Source organism: Nyctereutes procyonoides, unplaced genomic scaffold (assembly GCF_905146905.1).
Source record: "Nyctereutes procyonoides isolate TBG_1078 unplaced genomic scaffold, NYPRO_anot_genome, whole genome shotgun sequence".
Taxonomy (NCBI): Eukaryota; Metazoa; Chordata; class Mammalia; order Carnivora; family Canidae; genus Nyctereutes; species Nyctereutes procyonoides.
Genome location: NW_026575160.1, coordinates 7,680,621 through 7,700,779, shown reverse-complemented (window position 1 = coordinate 7,700,779; position 20,159 = coordinate 7,680,621). Strand labels below are relative to the sequence as shown.

The window sequence follows — 20,159 nt, the reverse complement described above, 5'->3', positions numbered from 1 at the left end:
TGCTATTCTCCATCCATTTCTTTTAAGCTCTGTCTGTAAAGCTCTGTTCTTAACAGACACTGCTGATGTATATCCCAGACCCTAGTAGACAGACCTACCAACTAATCTTTCCTCAGACTGAGAAATGTCCTGGAGCATACATATGACTCCTCTAATGCTTCCCAGTCCCCAGAAGTTCAATCTGAAAAGCCATCACAAATACCTTTTTCCTGCTTGTAATCTCGTTCTGCTAGCTGATGCATAACCATCACACTATCTATCTTGTCAGGGCAAAGGGATTATTTTCTCTCCCAATATATGTTTTTCCTCTTCATGCCATTTAAGAGAAAAATCATGCCAACCCACCTCTTTCTAGTTCTGCTCTAAACCCTAAACTAATCATAATATCCTTTTTATCTAATCATATGCTCTCCTTACTATTTCCCTCTGAAATCAGAGTAGAACTTAAAATCACATTACATTTTAACCATTCCTCTCAACCTCTTCCAACTGCTCTAGTTGCTTCTCAGAGACAAAGGTTGTCAAACACTATTCAAACAAACAAAACACTATTCAAGGAAACGAGCATTAGGAAATTGTAATGTTTAAAACAAATATTTAAAAACACATGATATGTGATTGTTCCTCCTTCACAGATTCTGAAGCTGTATTTTGGTTACAAATTGTGCAAGCCTCACTCTATTTCTGAGGGAATGATGTCATTTCTATTGAGTTTTATAAATTAGAGAACTACTCGGAAAGGATTTGGATAATGGATGGTGTTTGTTTATAGACTTCTAAAAGTCATAGACTCAATATATTTTAATCTCTATTGTACTTTTTGAGAGTAGAAGATGGCCTGCAATTAATAAAGAACACCAAAAAAGCCAATACTTAAAAGTATCTCCCACCTGGCAGCCAATCACCATAGGTAAAAACTGATTTGTGTTAATTCTCGTGAGATACAGATACCTGTAGTGAGGGCGAATGTTATGGACAGACATAATAATGATTAAGAGCATCAATAAGCAAAAAAAAAAAAAGAGCATCAATAAGCTGGAAACTTTCTAGAAAGAAATTCTAGAAAGAAATCTCTTGACTGAAAGAAGAAGGTCTGCCAATTTATCAGTTCGCTTACCAGGTAATTCTATGGGTGGCATTTTTTTCCTTAAAAAGGCACAGAGAAAGTAGGGCACCTGGGTGGCTGAGTCAATTAAGCACCCAACTCTTGATCTCAGCTCCGGTCTGGATCTCAGTGTCATGAGTTAAAGCCCTGAATTAGGCTCCTCACTGGGCGTGGAACCTACTTTAAAAAATTAAAAAGAGAGAGACATACACAGAGAGAAAGACAACAGAACATTTAAGAGAAAATTATCATCAAGATGGCTAAGAAACCAGGGTATGTTTGCCCTAGAGAAAACACAGGGTTAAATGGTGTAGTTGTCATAAAATGGGGAGCAATGAGTGTATATCACAGGGGTAAAGTCTTCAGGCTTAATGAAAGAAAAAAGAAGAAAAAGAAAGAAGAAAGAAAGAAAGAAAGAAAGAAAGAAAGAAAGAAAGAAAGAAAGAAAGAAAGAAAGAAAGAAAGAAAGAAAGAAAGAGAAAGAAAGAAAGAAAGAAAAAGAAAGAACAAACTTTGACTATCAGAATTCCTTAAAGGTGAAAAAGCCTGCCTCTCTTAATGGAAGAGATTGATCCTAAACTGTAAAGACTCTCATCAAGTCAGAAGTGCAAATAATCTATTGATGTTGGGCACCTTATGATTCACTAGCATTCTAGTTTCCACTGGCACAGACTGAGCTTAGCCTCAGTTAACAGAATTGTTTGTGAATGTTGTTTATTTGGAAGAAGGAAGTTTAGTGGAAAAGAGGAATCTGGAGGAGTTGTTAATGAATACAAGGCTCACTCACAAAAAGCCTTGACCTTCTGCTTCACTGAAAATGGGACTCTCCAGGACATTTAGCATTGTTCTAGATTATTATAGAGGGTTCTCACACAGACATAAAGCAGGAAAATGGTGTTTCCCACATGGGTGCTAGTTTTGTGTATGTAAAACCCACCCAAATTATAGGATGGATTTTAAATGTATGCCCCTTGGGGATTCTGTGACTTAATTCAAGTAAGTCATTCACATGGTAGGAACTTAAAAGTCAGCAGTGAAAATATTTTGATGAGTTCTGTCCATAGCATACTTTATGAGGAGATCCTCCTTCATTTTTGAGAACATTGCCTCTGCTGGCTTTTTTCCCCTTCTTGTTATATTCATTAACTCCTCTAAATGCTAAAGCCATAGACCAATATGATGTGATGGATTAAAACAAAGTTCTGGAAAGATTAAATGAAACATCCTATTAGTTTATATAAGTTTACCTTAAAGAATTGGGAAAATACAAAAGAGCCAAAATGACATTAAAATGACGAGTGATCCCACCACTCAGAGAAAACCACTATTTACATTGTGCCTCAGCTTTGCATGTATGAAATTAATAATGTTTGTAATATAAGAACAAAATGTGTACAGTTTTGCAGTCTGCTGTTTTGTTAAAATAGAGTTATAAGCATTTCATCATGGCCTAACATATTCCAAAAAGAATCCATGATTTTAAGTCCTAAATTTTAGTACTACTTTCAAATAGTGCCATACAATTATGTAAGACTAATATTATCTGCATCTCCGCAAAAAGATTCACCTTAGCTCATTTTGGTAGACTACTCTAACTTTCTACCTGACTTTAAAGCTAAACGAAATATATTCTTTATCACCATACCCTCATTTCTTCCTCTGGTCTCTATATTGGAGAGTTAAACATACTTAGAATGTTGATATTTCTCTTGAGTCTGAAAATTAGAGGTATTTTGTGACTACTTTCCTAGAATAATAATAATACCACTGTCAGAAAGGCAGTATGAGACAATGGGGAGTGCACACACTTTGGAGTCAGAGCCATCTGGATTTGAATCTGCTTCTTTTATTTATTAGCTGTAAACTCCATTCGTGTGTATCTTGGATAAGACTACTTAAACTTCTGTGGACCTTAGCTTATTCTTCTGTGAAAAGGACTGCATGTGTGGATTGGGAAAACATGCTTGAAGTTTCTTATTATAAACCCATATTAAATTAATACTCATTGATTATAGATTCCCTTCTATTTATGGTTTGATAAGCAGTCCTGTCGTTCTTTCCAAGCTCTGTCATTACCCTATTTTGGTGATCCCCATGGTGAACACCTCTGAAGCTATAATGTTGAATGGAGGAAACTGGAAACTTTTCTTCTGTTATTGTCTATGGCCTTTATTCCAAAGGAAATCCAAAGAACTGAATGAGATCCATGACAATAATAAATAAATAATAATAATAAATATATTTATTTATTGGAAATAAATGTATTACATGAAAAAGTTAATTAATTGAAAGGAGAAATCTTTTTTAAAAACTCCTAAATAGAAATAAAGACTTTTTCAGTTAAATTGAAAAACAACGCTGTGAATTAATTGGTAGCTACTGCCACCAAGTGGTAGGAAAATACTTCTTTAGGGACTAGAATCCAGCACACTTTAGAGGGAAAAGCTCCCTTATCACAAATTAGTAGTTACCTGTGGACCTCAATTTATTTCATCCCTTCCCATTGCATCATTACACCAACAAAGAGCTGGGGTAGTATTATGATTGGGAAATCCTAAATTATTTCAGCCGCTAGAGTTAGAAAGGCCAGTGTTTGAATACCGCTTCTGCCAAATGCTAGCCGTATAGTGTGAAAAAAATGTTCTGAGGATCAGTTTTCTCAACTGAATATGTGAATTAAATTAGGTGATGTGTATAAAATGTTTTGCCCAGAGCCTGGTATCTAGCAAGTGCTCAATAAATGTTATATCTTATCTTTTTGATAATGGCCATTGTAACAGGCTTCAGGTAATACCTCTTTAGGTTTTAATTTGCATTTCCCTAATGACTGGTGATGTTGAGCATCTTTTCATGTACGTGTTGGCTTTTTACATATCTTCTTTGTAGAACTCTCTATTTGGGTCCTTTGCTTGTTTTTTAATTGGGTTGTTTTGTGACTTTTTTATATATTGAATTGTATGTGTTTTTAATACATTCGGGATATGTATTTATATATTCTGGATATTAATCTCTTATCAGATATATGAGTACAAATATTTTTTTCTCATTCTGTAGGTTGTCTTTTCACTTTGTTGATGGTTTATTTTGCTGTGTAGGAGTTTTTTAGTTTGATGTAATCCCACATGTTTATTTTTTATTTTGTTGGTGGTGCTTTAAGTGTCATACTTAAAAAATCGTTGTCAAAATCCATGTTAAGCAGCTTTATTCCTATGCTCTCTTCTAGCAGTTTCATGGTTCCAGGTTTTATATTTAAGTCTTTAATCCATTTTGAGTTGATTTTTCTTAGTAATATAAGATAGTGGTCCAGTTTCATTCTTTTACATGTGAATATCCAATTATTTCAGCACCATTTATTGGAAAGACTATTTTTTCTCCATTGAGAATTCTTGGTTGCCTTTTCATATATTGAGCATATATGCCTAAGTTTTTTCTGGGATCTTGAGTTTATTCCATCATTCTATTTGTCTGTTTTTATGCCGGTACATACTGTTTTGATGACTAGCTTTATAGTACAGTTTGAATTCAGGAAGTGTGATGCCTCCTGCTTTGTTCTTTTTTCTTAGGATTTCTCTGGCTATTTGGAGTCTTTTTAGGTGTCAGTTGTAATGTTCTTTTTTTTTCATTTATATTCTGTTGATTTGGGTTCTTTCTCTTTTTTCCTTGGTCAGTCTAGCTAAGGGTTTGTCTATTTTATTTATCTCTTCAAGGGCCAATTCTTAGTTTGGTTCATTTTTTCTATGGTTTTTCTATTCTCTACTACATTTATTTCTGCTCTAATATCTATTATATCATTTCTTCTGCTTATTTTGGGCTCCACACCTGGTACTAGCTTTGCTCTGGGGGTGTTTAGCTCTGCCTCCCCACTCTCAGCTTGAGGCTGAGTGTCACTGGGCCATACAGCTTCAGGGGTTGTTGCCAGCCCTTCTGAACAGATGGGCCCAGAAGACACTCCCAACAGCAAGTAGGGCTGTGATTCAGCTCTTTGCCTGAGCATGGGCAGATCTGGCTCAAGGGCCAGCAGAACTACTTGATTCAGTATCTGAATCAGAGCATATCTACACCCCAGAGTTCCTGGTTGGTTCTACAGATGGCCAGAGCTGCTGATTGGGATTATCACTTGAGCCCTGAAAGTAAGAACTCAGTCTCCTGAGATCCCGGTGCTGGTGGTTGTAAGCCCCTCCCCCACTTCTCCATCACAGTCACATTACAAATGGGTAAGTTCCATAGATTTCCCTGCAATCCCCACGGTATGAGGTCAGAGTAGGGGCTCCCACAAAATGACTCACAATGCTGGTGGCGTTGGTTGTCCCTCCTGAGTTCTCTTCTCTCACTGGAGGAGCCTGAGGCTCAGGGGAGACCTTGCTTGCATGGTGATGCGCTGGCCTGGGGGAGGGGCAATGTGGTCACTGGGTAGCTGCTTCTCTTATCCTACAGATGCAGTCTGTCCTGGTGTCCCTGGCGCTAAGGGATGCCCTCTGTCCCCACCCAACCCGCGCTGGATTCCAGGGCTCCTTCAGTGGTGTCTTCTTGAATGGCTGTTAGTCCTTCTCCTGGCAGGAAGCGAAGTCAGGAACAATGTCTGTTACCATCTCAATCATGTCACTCTAAGTTCTAAATTTAGATCTGACTGTAGTTCTTTCCTGCTGAGGTTCTAGACAAAGTAATAATGTCCCCTAACTCCCACGATGCTATAAAGAATGTATATTAACTAACGTTTCAGAAAGTGGCCTAAACTATAAAATCTGTATGTGGATGCCAGTTATAATTTTAAACACCAAGAACCATCAAGAGTCATCTATTATTAACCTGAAAGAAAAAGAAAGATAAAAATAGCACAGCTGTTTCTGCAGTTAAGTAAAGGGTTACCCGGCATTCTATATTCAGTAGCGTCAATTAACCATACATCTATATGTTGTCTTGGCTAATTTATGGTCACAACAATAAATAGCCCAAGACACTGAGGAGCCTGAAATGTCTTCTGTTTCATCAGAGATAGATTGCACAACGCCACTTTGTCACTGATTTCCAGTTCTTTGAAAATGGATCTTGTAGCCGTGTGGTAAATTAATCTCAATCAGAGTGTTAGTATATTTCATAAAATCCTACTTCAATCCCCTGTCAGGATTGTACCAATTTGTTCTCTGCACCCTAGGAAGTGGTCATTCCGGCACTCTCCAAACATTTCCAAAAGGACCTCATTAATATGAGGAAGCCCAAGCTACTTTGTGGACTGATCTGTTCATTGGAAAAAGGTTCCTGGTGATGAGTGGAAATTTCCCTCCTTGTAACTCCTACGCATTATTCCTGATTCTAGCATTTAAATCCAGAAATAATCGGCAATATTTTAAACTACCCCCCATTTCCCAGATATACCAATGAACAGAATTTTCAGTAGTCCTAGTTTCCCCTGATGAATATGCACATACTGCAGTACAGAATGTACCTTTTCTTTATGAGTTATCTTTCATCAATCAGGCTATCTCACAGATAGGCATTTTTATGGTCTCAGTACTTTAAAATACATAAAAATAAAGGTCCTCTGAGTTACTTCATAAAATCTAGATAGAAATCAGAATGAAATGCAAAAGAATCACGATTTTTTATTAAATCAACTCACAGAATCCTCAAAAGAATAATTTTAATTGGGAGCAGATGACCCCAAAAGAGGCCCCTGACACTTTGTCTCCTAAGGTTTTGTATCCTCTTGGAATCGTTAATCTTGGGTCCTGCAGATTGGATGCGGGTTGGCCCAGGTCCTCCAGAGGAGATGAAATATACATCATCAGGAAGGGGACAACTGCCATGTAGCTTACAATTTCTTCCTTAATTTTGCTCTTGTACTCCCTTTGGTTTTTTATCAAGTACTTTGGAAAGTATAACCTTAATTTAGTTGTGTGGGGAGGATTAAACAGGGATTTATCTTACGTTAGGTTTTATCTGCAAATAGGCTACTAGAGATGCAGCTGGGAATGGGAGATCAAGTATGATAGTCACTGTGAGGAAAAAGGAAAACCAATTCCAAAAGGAAGTTTAAAGCCAAGGTGACAGTCATTCTTGCATAGCCATCCTTCCCACCAGATAAATTTCTCTTACAAGCTTTTCATTAGGGACATTTTATGACTTGTCTACTAAAAAGAATATTTTTTGACAAGGTGTTTCTAATCTACATAGAGCTAACGTGAAAAGGGGTATAATGTACAATAAGCAATCACTTGGGAACCCCCATTTTCCAGTCTTATTGAATTTCTGCAACTGACTTACTGTATGATTTTTTTGGCGTCTTAATTCCTCTACCCACAAAGTGGAAATAGCAAAGAGTGGTTTTTTTAGCCTTCCCAGAAATACTGGGAGAGAGAACCCAAATACTAAGTGTTGTGAACTTTTGAAAAAGTAAACTTTGGAAATTTGAGAATTTATCCTAACAGAATACTTGAGAAAATGTTTCCATTTTGGGTCCTTTAACAGGAACCAAACTAAAAGGACTGGAAGATGAGGGTAAAAGTCCATCTGCTAAGATATCTTGTAAACTTTCTTCCAGTAAGGCAAATAATCTTTGTGCTGAAGGATATTGATGGAAAATACAGCATGTGATATTTTCTTCGGAGCCCATTACCCAAGCATGTTTTTTAAAAATGATCCAAAATTATTTCTTGTTATTACATTTTTATTTCTTTCTGCAATCTTTGTGGGGTTTTCAGTAAAAGTACACCTTAACTCCAGGAAATAGAAAATCTGTCAGACTTAATCTTTTTGCCTGCTTAAGAGCCAGCACCTATTGTCTGGTTCAACTAAGTGTCTAACTTATTTTTTACTCACCGTTGTATCACTTTATAATACTACAAAGATGGATTAGTGTCTATGCAACTTCAGGGGGATAATAGAGTTGCTGAGTAATGAAGAAACGAATCAGTGGGAGATTGGAAGGAGGTCTCGAAATTATTTTATGATGGTCCTCTTTATCCAGAGAAAGCTGAAAGCCATCAGATTAATAACATAAATCACTGAGGCTCAGAAACCACCATTTAGAGCTATTCCGAAACAATTCAGAAACTCAGCATCTTCCCTGGGTCCTTTATTAACTTACATTTATAAATCTTCTACACTATTATTGCACTTCAATTAAATGATTCTTTCCAAAATTTAGTCCTCAAAAACCTCACTCTCTAGAGTCACTTCCCAGAATCTGCTAGTTTTAACAGCCTAATTCATGTTCTGAAAAGATATTATTTTAGATCTTTTCAGGCAATAAGGATTTTTAATCAGCTCCCAATTTTTAAGTTTTCCAATGACCTCTTTCAAGGATTGACCTACAAATTTCCCTATTTACCTTGTTAAGGTTTTAGGGCTCTCTGGCAATCAAATTGAGCCAGGTTACAGGAAAGATGTAATGCATGTTTGCCATCATTTAAAATCAGTTTGAAGTTAACTAAACAGGTATGGGGAGAGAAAAGACAGTTCCACCTCTGGTGAATTTCAGGTGCCTTATAAATAGTGCTCTGCACTCTGATTACCCAGGGAGTTTGGAAGCATCTTATTCTAGTTTACTCTTTCCAACTTAATGGTTTTCACAGTCCAATTACATATACTGACAGGCTCTGGCATAAATACATTCAGGAAGAAAACTATAATTTCTTACCTGATCCAGAATATTCATTATGAGAACTGTAGCAGACACAGAAACCTGGCAAAATAATATGAACTATAATGCTGGACCACAGAGTGGGAATAAAATTCTTCTCTGTGTTACTTTTGAGAGACACTAATCGACTGCTCCAAACTCTCTTAAAAGACAGAAAACAATGAACAGGAAAAGTTGGGCAAGAAAATTTCCCTTTTGTTAATGTCCTTTAAAGGAACTAGTCTCTCATTGCTTAGAGGCTCTGTGTGGAGCACTGACAGCCTCACCTGTGCTTCTGTCTAGGTGTTCTGATCACTAGAAGTGATTTGTCATCAGGAGAAACAGGGAAGGAAAGAAAAGTGCTTGAAGACCTTGAAAGCCACTATTTTTTATTCGGGGAAATGAACCTATCAAAAATAAGCCCCTTAAAACTTGCCATGTAAAGGCATAAAATGTCAACAGTAGGATTCAGAGAAAGCAAAATCAATTTCCTTCCCCACTCCACCCACCATGTTTGATAGAGATATGTATGAATAAAACATCCTTACTTCTGCTGGAGTGCTGCTGATAACTGTCTTTACACGTGGGAATAAAGAGACAAATATTCTCTATTAAATCCTTCAGGAAAGAGAAGAAGCTTTGTTCATCATATAAGTGTAGGGTATCTCTAGAGTCTAGTATCAGACATCCATCCATTGCTGCTCCCTTCAGGCATACTACTCCCATGGTAGGTCCCACATCTGGCCAGCTCTTGGTAGGGACAGCTCATCTAAGTCAAACTAGAGAATTAAGTCAATCCAGTGATTCTACACCTAATGTTCTCCTACTCTAAGGAGCATAGCAGTTACCCCAGAATTTATCTAAGATGCTGGTTCTTGGGCTCCACCTCACCAAAATTTGATTCTATGGGGGCTCACAACTCTGCATTTATGATAAGTGTCCCCAAGACATCCTGATAAAAATGGTTTACAGATGCCATTATTTGAAAAATCCTTATCAAGGTTTCGTAACTGAGGTCATATAAGTCAAATTGGATCTAATCAATAAGGTAGCCAAAGTGTATTCTCAAAGATTATCCTGGTAAAATCAAAAGGGAGGTAGCATGAGCAACTTTTGTACCCTGCCTAAATCTCAAGAGTGTTGAGGAAAATCTTGTTACCTGAAACTAGATAGCTACATATTCAGAAGGGATGATTGTGTGAGACATGTCCTCAAATGGGAAGAGAACCTTTCACTTTGAGATCTTACAAAGGATTTCAAGGAGGTTACATATGGTCAGGATTGTTATAATTGTGACAAGAGCTCTAAAGTTTGATGAAGTTATTTTTAGGGATCCTAGTCTTCCTACTCTGTTTTCTCAGACAGAACACGTACAGGTGGTAGTTACCTACCTTTAGCCATGGTCCATCCAGGACAGGCCATTGTTTACAATCATTAAATGTGGAACTCCTCTCCTTCCTTTATAATCTCTGCTTTCAGACAGAAAGGTTTGCCAGCTATGGTATCTGAGGGCTTGAAAGTACCCCAAAGTAACAAACCAATCAATCTTATATTTTAAAGAATTATATTCTGCTTTTTTAATGTCCTGAAGCTTTATGTGATAACTGTTGACTGTTTTGTGGTGTGCAGGTTTTTTTTTTCTTGCATTGCTTGATCTTGACTAAATGACAAGTATCTTGATTTCTTTCTGGAGCAAATTTCTGAATGTGATTGGGATAGTGTGTGCATCAAGAGATAGTGTCTGCATAAAGGGTATTCAAAGGGGAGAATGGATTCTTTTTTTTATAATAAATTTATTTTTTATTGGTGTTCAATTTACCAACATACAGAATAATACCCACTGCTCATCCCATCAAGTGCCCCCCTCACTGCCCATCACCCATTTACCCCCATCCCCCACCCTCCTCCCCTTCCACCACTCCTAGTTCATTTCCCAGAGTTAGGAGTCTTTATGTTCTGTCTCCCTTTCTGATATTTCCCACACATTTCTTCTCCCTTCCCTTCTATTCCCTTTCACTATTATTTATATTCCCCAAATGAATGAGAACATATAATGTTTGTCCTTCTCCGACGGACTTACTTCACTCAGCATAATACCCTCCAGTTCCACCCACATTGAAGCAAATGGTGGGTATTTGTCGTTTCTAATGGCTGAGTAATATTCCATTGTATACATAAACCACATCTTCTTTATCCATTCCTCTTTCGATGGGCACCGAGGCTCCTTCCACAGTTTGGCTATTGTGGACATTGCTGCTAGAAACATCGGGGTGCAGGTGTCCCGGTGTTTCATTGCATCTGTATCTTTGGGGTAAATCCCCAACAGTGCAATTGCTGGGTCATAGGGCAGGTCTATTTTTGACTCTTTGAGGAACCTCCACACAGTTTTCCAGAGTGGCTGCACCAGTTCACATTCCCAGCAACAGTGTAAGAGGGTTCCCTTTTCTCCGCCTCCTCTCCAACATTTGTGGTTTCCTGCCTTGTTAATTTTCCACATTCTCACTGGTGTGAGGTGGTATCTCATTGTGGTTTTGATTTGTATTTCCCTGATGGCAAGTGATGCAGAGCATTTTCTCATGTGCATGTTGGCCATGTCTATGTCTTCCTCTGTGAGATTTCTGTTCATGTCTTTTGCCCATTTCATGATTGGATTGTTTGTTTCTTGGGTGTTGAGTTTAATAAGTTCTTTATAGATCTTGGAAACTAGCCCTTTATCTGATACGTCATTTGCAAATATCTTCTCCCATTCTGTAGGTTGTCTTTTAGTTTTGTTGACTGTATCCTTTGCTGTGCAAAAGCTTCTTATATACCCTAAAAACTATAGAACACTTCTGAAAGAAATTGAGGAAGACACAAAGAGATGGAAAAATATTCCATGATCATGGATTGGCAGAATTAATATTGTGAAAATGTCAATGTTACCCAGGGCAATTTACACGTTTAATGCAATCCCTATCAAAATACCATGGACTTTCTTTAGAGACTTAGAACAAATTATTTTAAGATTTGTGTGGAATCAGAAAAGACCCCGAACAGCCAGGGGAATTTTAAAAAAGAAAACCATATCTGGGGGTATCACAATGCCAGATTTCAGGTTGTACTACAAAGCTGTGGTCATTTTGTGGTACTGGCACAAAAACAGACACATAGATCAATGGAACAGAATAGAGAATCCAGAAGCGGACCGTGAACTTTGTGGTCAACTAATATTTGATAAAGGAGGAAAGACTATCCATTGGAAGAAAGACAGTCTCTTCAATAAATGGTGCTGGGAAAATTGGACATCCACATGCAGAAGAATGAAACTGGACCACTCTCTTGCACCATACACAAAGATAAACTCAAAATGGATGAAAGATCTAAATGTGAGACAAGATTCCATCAAAATCCTAGAGGAGAACACAGGCAACACCCTTTTTGAATTCAGCCACAGTAACTTCTTGCAAGATACATCCACGAAGGCAAAAGAAACAAAAGCAAAAATGAACTATTGGGGAGAATGGATTCTAATCACTCAGAGCAGCTTACAAAACAGATTAGGTGATAGTAGGTAATTGCATTCATTTGAGAGTGCTGAGACACTGCCCAATTTCTAGTTTCACCAAGGGAAAATACCTATAGTGTGTCTATTGAGGGAAAATAAATCAATAGCTGGATTATATACTCATAGGGCTCTTTCTCAAGCCATTTTGTCTCAGTTAAGTACACAAACCAATAAAATGTAATTTGTCAATTAAATATCAATAAAAAATCTATTTATTTATTTATTTATTTATTTATTTATTTATTTATTTATTTTTAAATATTTTATTCATTCATGAGAGACACAGAGAGAGAGATAGGCAGAGACACAGGAGGAGGGAGAAACAGGCTCCATGCAGGGAGTCCGACGTGGGACTCGATCCTGGGTCTCCAGGATTATACCCTGGGCTGAAGCGCTAAACTGCTGAGCCACCCGGGTTGCCTATCAATAAAAAATTTAAAAACAGCACAACATTTTCTAGTTTGGGAAGGTACTTCTCATGTTTAAAAAGGATCTCTGGCAGTTACCACTCAGTGTCAAGGCCATATCTTTTTCAATGACGTTTTGTGTGTGTGTGTGTGTGTGTGTGTGTGTGTGTGTTTTCCTATAGAAAGGTCTACTCATGCTGACATCTCAAGGACATCTGAGGTTTGAGAAGGAAACTTTTGAAACCCACAAAGCTATGATTGCAACATTTAAAAGGTTAACACCATCCAAATTATTTTCAAATGCCACCATTGAGAAGAGAATTAACCTAATCTGACCAATCATGAGTGTTTCAGGAAAAAAAAAAGTCAATGGGATTTGATTCAGTAAAAAGACTAATTGCATCCAGTTATGTGTCTGGAATTGGCTAAATCTGATTAATTTCCCCCCCTCTCCATGCATACTGTGATACATTCTTCAACCCATTTACTAATTCATTTATTCAATTTGAAATTCCAATATGTTATCTAGAAACTTCATTTCAACAGCACAGCTTTGTCTGAGGAGCTATGGCAACGCTAGATATAAAAATAGATGATCTCTCACCCTAACAATACCAGTAATGGCAAATGAAATAACACATTCAATTTCTTTTTTATGTAGCATGAGGTTCAGAACTGTTTCTTTGCTCCATAATTTCTTCACTGACTTGCCCATCATGAAAGTTCCCTTTTTCAATACACTTTTTTCTAGAGAATTGAGAGACTATCAAAATACTTTACAGCATAAAAGCTTTATTTCAGCCACTATTATGAATGTGTAGAACTAAAAAAAATTCTAAGTAAAAATAAAATATGGTTGTCATTGAAGCTGCATCTACTTTAATATGCAGTGGTTTATGATTCGTTATATTTAACTGAGAATAAAACTACTCATCCTGATGAGTCTAGCCAGAAAATTGATTGGAAAAATTATCATCTGTTTATTTATTTTTTCACAACAGGACAGTGTCAGGGAAAATATGAACTACATTAGCACAGTAGCATTTTGTGTGCTAAACTACAAAATAATCCTTAAAAAGACTCCAGTTATCAATCTTTAACAGGTGATTGAAGTAGAATAAAAATATTCGAGAACTGGTAGTAGCAAAGTAAATTACCAAACTTTTAATCTATTTACAAGGAAAAATATATTGTTTAACCAGAAATAGATTTCTTTCCAATCAGTCTCCCAACATTTAATATTTGTTTTCTTGATATTTTTCTATATATTTTAAAGAAACATTAATTTTGACAAAAATGTATAAATCATTAATGTTTATCAAAGTATTACATTCAGTTTGTGGTTCAGCTCATTATCTTAGTGTGGGGGAAGTAGCATCATTTCTACTTTCTAGTATATATATTTTATGTAATGACTAGTAAATTTCAGTGAAAATTATTTCATCTGAGGTGGTTAAATGTGGTGTGGCAAAAATGTTAATAAGTTCTCTTAAAACAAGGTCAGCCCACCATCTTTCATAAAACCCCCTCACCCCACACTTGTTTGTTCTTCTGGCTATTGTTTTTATCTGCTTCCATTTCAATCATGGTTTCAACATTTTCCACTCACAATTTAAAATTGAGAAATTCTACAATAGCCTTTTTCACTCTTAGTCTTTCCCAAAATAAACTTCCTTGGACAGAAAAAAATCCTAATAAAGAATTTATTAATGAGCATCTTGGTCAGTGCTGAGAGAGAAACAGAGAGAAACAAAACAGAGAGAGAAAAGCAGAAGGAAAGAAGACGTTTTCATTCATTTATTTATTTTAGGGATCTTTAAACAAATTCCTTTCTTTCTTTGCCTAGTAGACTGTTTTTTCCTTTCTGTTTTTCCCTCTTATTAGGGAAATTGAATAAATTCACATGTAGTGTGATTGCTTATAATATTGAATTATTTATTCTAACTTATTTTATAGTTTTACTTTATTTCCTCTCATTAATTTTCAACTTCTCTGATATCTCTTGGTTCAATCTTTACTGTCAAATTGTATTTTTCTCTTTATTTTTATTTTCTCTGTCTCTATATCAATGCACATATTTAAAGTTGTATTTTTCTGTCTAAAAACTATCTAGAACTAGTCAGCTCTTCTGTTATGTGCTAAATGATAAGAGTTTTAGAACACTACTTACGTCTTCTTTACCTGCACCTCACCATCTCCCATGGTAAAATCGCCTGGGATATTCATTCTAAACAGATGGTAGGGATCCCTGGGTGGCGCAGCGGTTTGGCGCCTGCCTTTGGCCCAGGGTGCGATCCTGCAGACCCAGGATCGAATCCCACGTCGGGCTCCTGGCGCATGGAGCCTGCTTCTCCTTCTGCCTCTCTCTCTCTCTCTCTCTCTCTCTCTGTGACTATCATAAATAAATAAATAAACTTTAAAGAAAATACAAAATAAAAAATAAACAGATGATAATTTTTCCAATCAATACTTTTCAATTCAAATACACAGTGTTTTGTTTTCTTTTGTGTTTTTTCTACTACATTTCTTTCTTATCCTATGGCTTTCTCGGTTTGTTTTCCTGAACAGTTTCTAGTGGTGCTCGTAGAGTGTCTCATGTCAGACGTTTCGGAGCCTGTGTTAATTTCCCTTGCTGCTAGAACAAATTGCCACAAACATTGTGGCTTAAAACAACAGACGTTTATTCTCTGGAAGTTCTGGGGGCCAGAAATCTAAAATAGGTCTGTGGGGCTAGATTCCTTTTGGAGGCCACAGGGGAGAATCCATTCCTAGCTCACAGAAGCTGCCTATATCTTCGGCCTCACAGATCTCCTCTCCCTTCAAAGCCAGCCGTATGACTCCTTCAGATCTCTTTCTCTGTGTCTCTTTATGCCTTCTTGGAACTTGTGTCTTTTGACCTTCTTGTCTTCCTTTTAAAGGACTCTTGTGATTATATTTAGGGCCTACCTGGACAATGCACAATAGTGTCATCTTGAGCTTCTTAATTTAATCACATTTGCAAAGCCCTTTTTTTTTTCCATATAAAGTCAGCATTAATGGATTCTGGGGATTAGGACACACATCTCTTTGGAAAGCCATAATTCAGCCCACCACAGTGCTTCTGTCCAAATGATTTTGTCTTTTTTATAATCTCTTGTGTGAATGAGAATTTGACTGGATGTCAAAAGTTCAAATGTACTTTTTTTCAGAATCTTGTATTATATCTTGATAAATTCTTTTAGGCTGTTAGTACAAAAGGCAGAGTCATTCTAGTGAGGAACTGATTGTACTATTGCAGTGATTATGTTTGGTGCAGATATCTTTTTTCTGTTTCCTCTAGTTAGAGTTGCAATCCATATTTGCATATATCCTGGAAATAATAAACTTTGCTACCCCTTGGCCAGGGGCTTAAACATGTGCTTCATAAGAAAGAAGGCCTAAGGACAGAGCAGAGCTATGCACCACCTCCCTTGCCTCCCCACATACCCATTTATGTGACAACCCTTGTTCCCTCTTCCTGTCTCTGCAACAAATGACATACTTTGTGTAACCAGAATTTCTTCCAAGGGCCTTATTCCTCTTTGAATTGCAGTTATTTTATTGTCTTGGACCTCAGCATTCTGATGGGTTCTTAAAGTTATCAATCTATTAGTTTTTCTGCTTTTTCTTATTGTTTAAGTGGGAATGGCATCTTTGTTCTTTCTGCATCTTAACTAAAGCAGAAGGCTCCATAGACCTTTCATGAAGAAAATTCATTCAAAATATAGAATGCTATTTCCATTATTCTCCCTTTCATCCTACAACGAGTCACACCTTAGTTATCTATTGAATTTAATCTAAATTGGAATCAAATGAATTCCACTTGGAGGGCTAACTAGTTTCATTATATAGTTCCACTTCCTATCATTGGATCACTTCATTTATACAACTTTGTAGTAAAAGCAAAGGAAACAACTCTCCCTGGGTTTAAATAGCCCATCTTCTCAGAAATAAAATTATATTTTCTCATATAAAGTTGTATACCTAATTCAGATAATGTATACCTCCAGCCATGAATTTTACTTTTGTAAACAGATTTTTTTCATTTTTTTCATAATGTGGTATAAATGCTTAGCATCCTTGATAAAGTGATATTGAGCAAAAAAAAGTATTTTGAAATATAACAAATTCCCTATATAATAGGATACGCTTAACTGTAGACTGTAATTCAACTGATTATCTTATAATCATTCTTATTACAACAAAAATTAACAATAGCAGGGTCAAAGAGAGTAATTATAGATGACTAGGTGTTTACCAATCACTTCTGGTTGGATTTGCTAGTATAACACACTGTATTAGAACTGAAAAATCCTTTTGAAGAGCATTTCATTACGTTTTTAGAAATAAATTACCCTCGACATTAATAGGAGCCTTAAATTATGTGTGATTTGTGACCTTGATGAGTGACCTTGAGGCACTAAGCCTATTTGGACCTGTACTCCCCCACATGCAAAACTGCAAGGACTGAATTAAGTCATCTTTTAAGATCCCTTCCAGTGCTGTCATTTGGGATACAGATAGCCGGTGAAACTAAAAGATCATTTACTGCTTTTTTGTGCTTCTTTTACACTTCTCTATAAACCGTGACAGCTGAATTTTAGCTAGCATCCCTTAAAGACTCCTTAAAAATTCCATGCTTTTATATAGGGTGGATTACATGGGTAAGTTTTTTCTCAGATTACAAGTTTCCTCCAGGAAATGTGGATTTTGGATACCCTGACTATCGAGTAACTATCGAGATGTATTTACAGTCCAGGCCTGATTGGGAGTAGAAACATATTGTTTGATTGCCTCCATAGTCTCTCTTTCCCCCTCCCAAGCCCTGAATTTCCTTTCCTTAGTGGACCATGGAAGGAAGCAATTTTATTGCCACCTATATGCTTTAACCAAGTGGCCGGGAAGGAGAACTCGGCTAAATCTCCAGAGGTCCCCTCAAGCTTGGCTGTGAATAAATAATGGCAATGTTTATAGATTTCAGAGGAGATCCAAGGAATACAAAACTACATTGCTTTCAAATTATTTCAGGAATGAGTTCTGGTTAAATGGACTTTCAGGGTGAGTAATGGGTTAGTCAGGCAAGCAAGAAGGACATGCTGAGGCTTTGATCTGAAGCCTGGAAGCATGGAGAGGTACACAACTGGTCCAAACTGGAATGGACTGAGCACAGCCTTGGTAGATAGGAGACAGGATCAGTAAGTTAGGAAGAGTCCTGAAGGACTCTTAAAGACAAGTTCATCTAGACCAGGACACAAAGTGGGGGAAGGGTGACAAATGGCTACTCAGAAGTAGCTTGTTAAAACTTCTGAAAAGTAAAGCATGCAAATATTCAAGTTTTATAAATTTCTGAGTTTTTATCTTCTCATGGTTTTGAGGTATTAAAATTATCTTATTAGATCAATTTCTATGGTATGTTAACCCTTGTCTGCATATGCTTTATAAATATAATCCCAATTTCTTTTTTGCCTTTGAGAGTTATGTTACTTTTAACTATAAAAATATAATTTTATGTATTAATATTTATAAATATTTTCCATTTTGGTCTGTGACTTGGTGTTATGTTTAGTAAATCTTTCCCACTCCTGTAAAATTACATAAATATTTTACTTTGTTGAATGTTACTATACTTATTTTTTTATACTCTTAAATATTCACCTGTTTCATTGACATTTTAGTGTATGACATTAGGGGAGGTTTATAAACTGTCCTAATTCCTTTGGATCTTGCTCTTTTTTTGCATTATCATCTAATTATAAGAAAATTCTTATATATCCTGTGTTCTCTTATCTGTCTTGCTGCATCATTGTCTGCTTTGTAATTATTTTGTTCTTTTTATAAGGAAAGTTTCCTGTTAAGGTAAACTTCCCTAATTCATTATTTCTTTATCAAATTTTGTTGGTCTTTCTCACAAGCATATTATTTATTTCAGGTAATTCTTAGAATAGTTTTATGTGTATACTTAAAAATCTACGTATGTGTGAAACACTTAGTTGAAACCATTTAAATTATTAGTTGACTTGAAACAGCACAATTTAAAAGAAAATCAAAAAGATAAACTTAACTGCATTCAAAGCTTTATTTGTTAGTCTGAAAGCCCTTAGTGGGCTTTTTTTTTTATGGTTTGCTTCCAGCCAGATGTATGTATAAATGTGCATTCAAATATCCCTAAATGCTTCTAACCAAGTTAAATGATTTATCACTTTCCAATAACCAAAATATCTAATAGTGCATCATTGGTAGACTTTTTGATGCATCTGCTTTGCAAAGCAATTTTGTCACCAAAGTGCTTATTTACAAGAAATGACATGCCATTAATAGCTTCATTTCCTTGAGTTCTTCCAACGTATCTACAAGGACCATATTTCTGGGAGAATGAAGATGTCACCATTTTACCTGACATAGTTTGAGAGGTACAAAGAATGTCTCTAAAGAACACCTCCCTTTCAGCCTTATCTTTTTGTTTACATGAGATTCACTACCTGTAGTAAAGCCCACTGATTTCTAATTGCTTAAAAGTCAATTCTGAATGAATGTATCACACTACTTCTCTCCTTAAGAAAGTAGAAAGGGATAAAAAGACAGTGAAAGAAAATAGGCGGAATAAAACTCTAAATTTATTTACTTCATAATTTGCCTGGCATAAAACTGACTCAGGTTTTGCTTAAGTACCACAATTACCTATATCAACCTTGCAAAGAACAAATTTTCACTAGAGTTAGCATTTTTATTTCTTACTACTCTAGAATGAGGTATTTTTCTTTCCGGCTTTTGATGGGAATATAAAATTTTCAAGCTTCCCTGGAGCAAGTGTCATGAGTGAGCTACAAGCTAAAAACTAGCAGTTTTCTTATCTTTGAATATGGAATAATTTTTACTCTTTTCCCTTTCAGTTTCTTCTTTGTGGCATGTGTGGAATATTGTGCGCCAAAAAAAAATCTGGACTTGTCGTAAGTTTCTGTCTTGTTTATATTTTGCATTGAAGCATTTGAAATGTAGGAACATGAAAATGGAAATGATGACAAGCCAACTTTCACATAGAGAATGTTACTCATTAAGGATGAAAAGAGGACCGACAAATAAATACTGGCTTTTTCATCTAAAAAAAAAATCAAGATTATTAGAGACCATGACAAAAGAAAAAGAAAGAAAAGCTTTGATATACTCTTTAAATGCATGAATATGCAACTCATAATGACTGCTGTGGTTGACAGTCTCCACTTTTCCAGTTTAAAGACGCCCAGACACTCACATGAATCCTTCAGTAAGCTAAAAAATACATGGCTTAAGTTCATGGGAAATTTAACTGTTTAAATGTGGAACTTGGCCTATGGATTACTGGCTTTGACTGTGAAGTCAATTTTGCAATGCAGCAAAACAGCTGTGTTGTTATAGTTACAGTTAATTCCCAATGATTTTTTATTTAATTTTATTTTATTACTGTGAATGCAAACTTAAGTGTTTTCAGAT

At 36.3% G+C, this 20,159-nt stretch overlaps 1 protein-coding gene across 2 annotated transcripts in view; it reads left to right on the top strand.

The window, feature by feature from the left end:
* The window catches only part of TMEM196 (transmembrane protein 196), a 48,034-nt gene that overhangs the window by 21,386 nt on the left and 6,489 nt on the right, over positions 1-20,159 (top strand). For both annotated transcript variants that reach the window (XM_055314883.1, XM_055314882.1), the window contains exon 2: positions 19,583-19,639. In XM_055314883.1, coding sequence (XP_055170858.1) covers positions 19,583-19,639 — 57 coding nt within the window. The remainder of the gene's footprint in view (positions 1-19,582; positions 19,640-20,159) is intronic.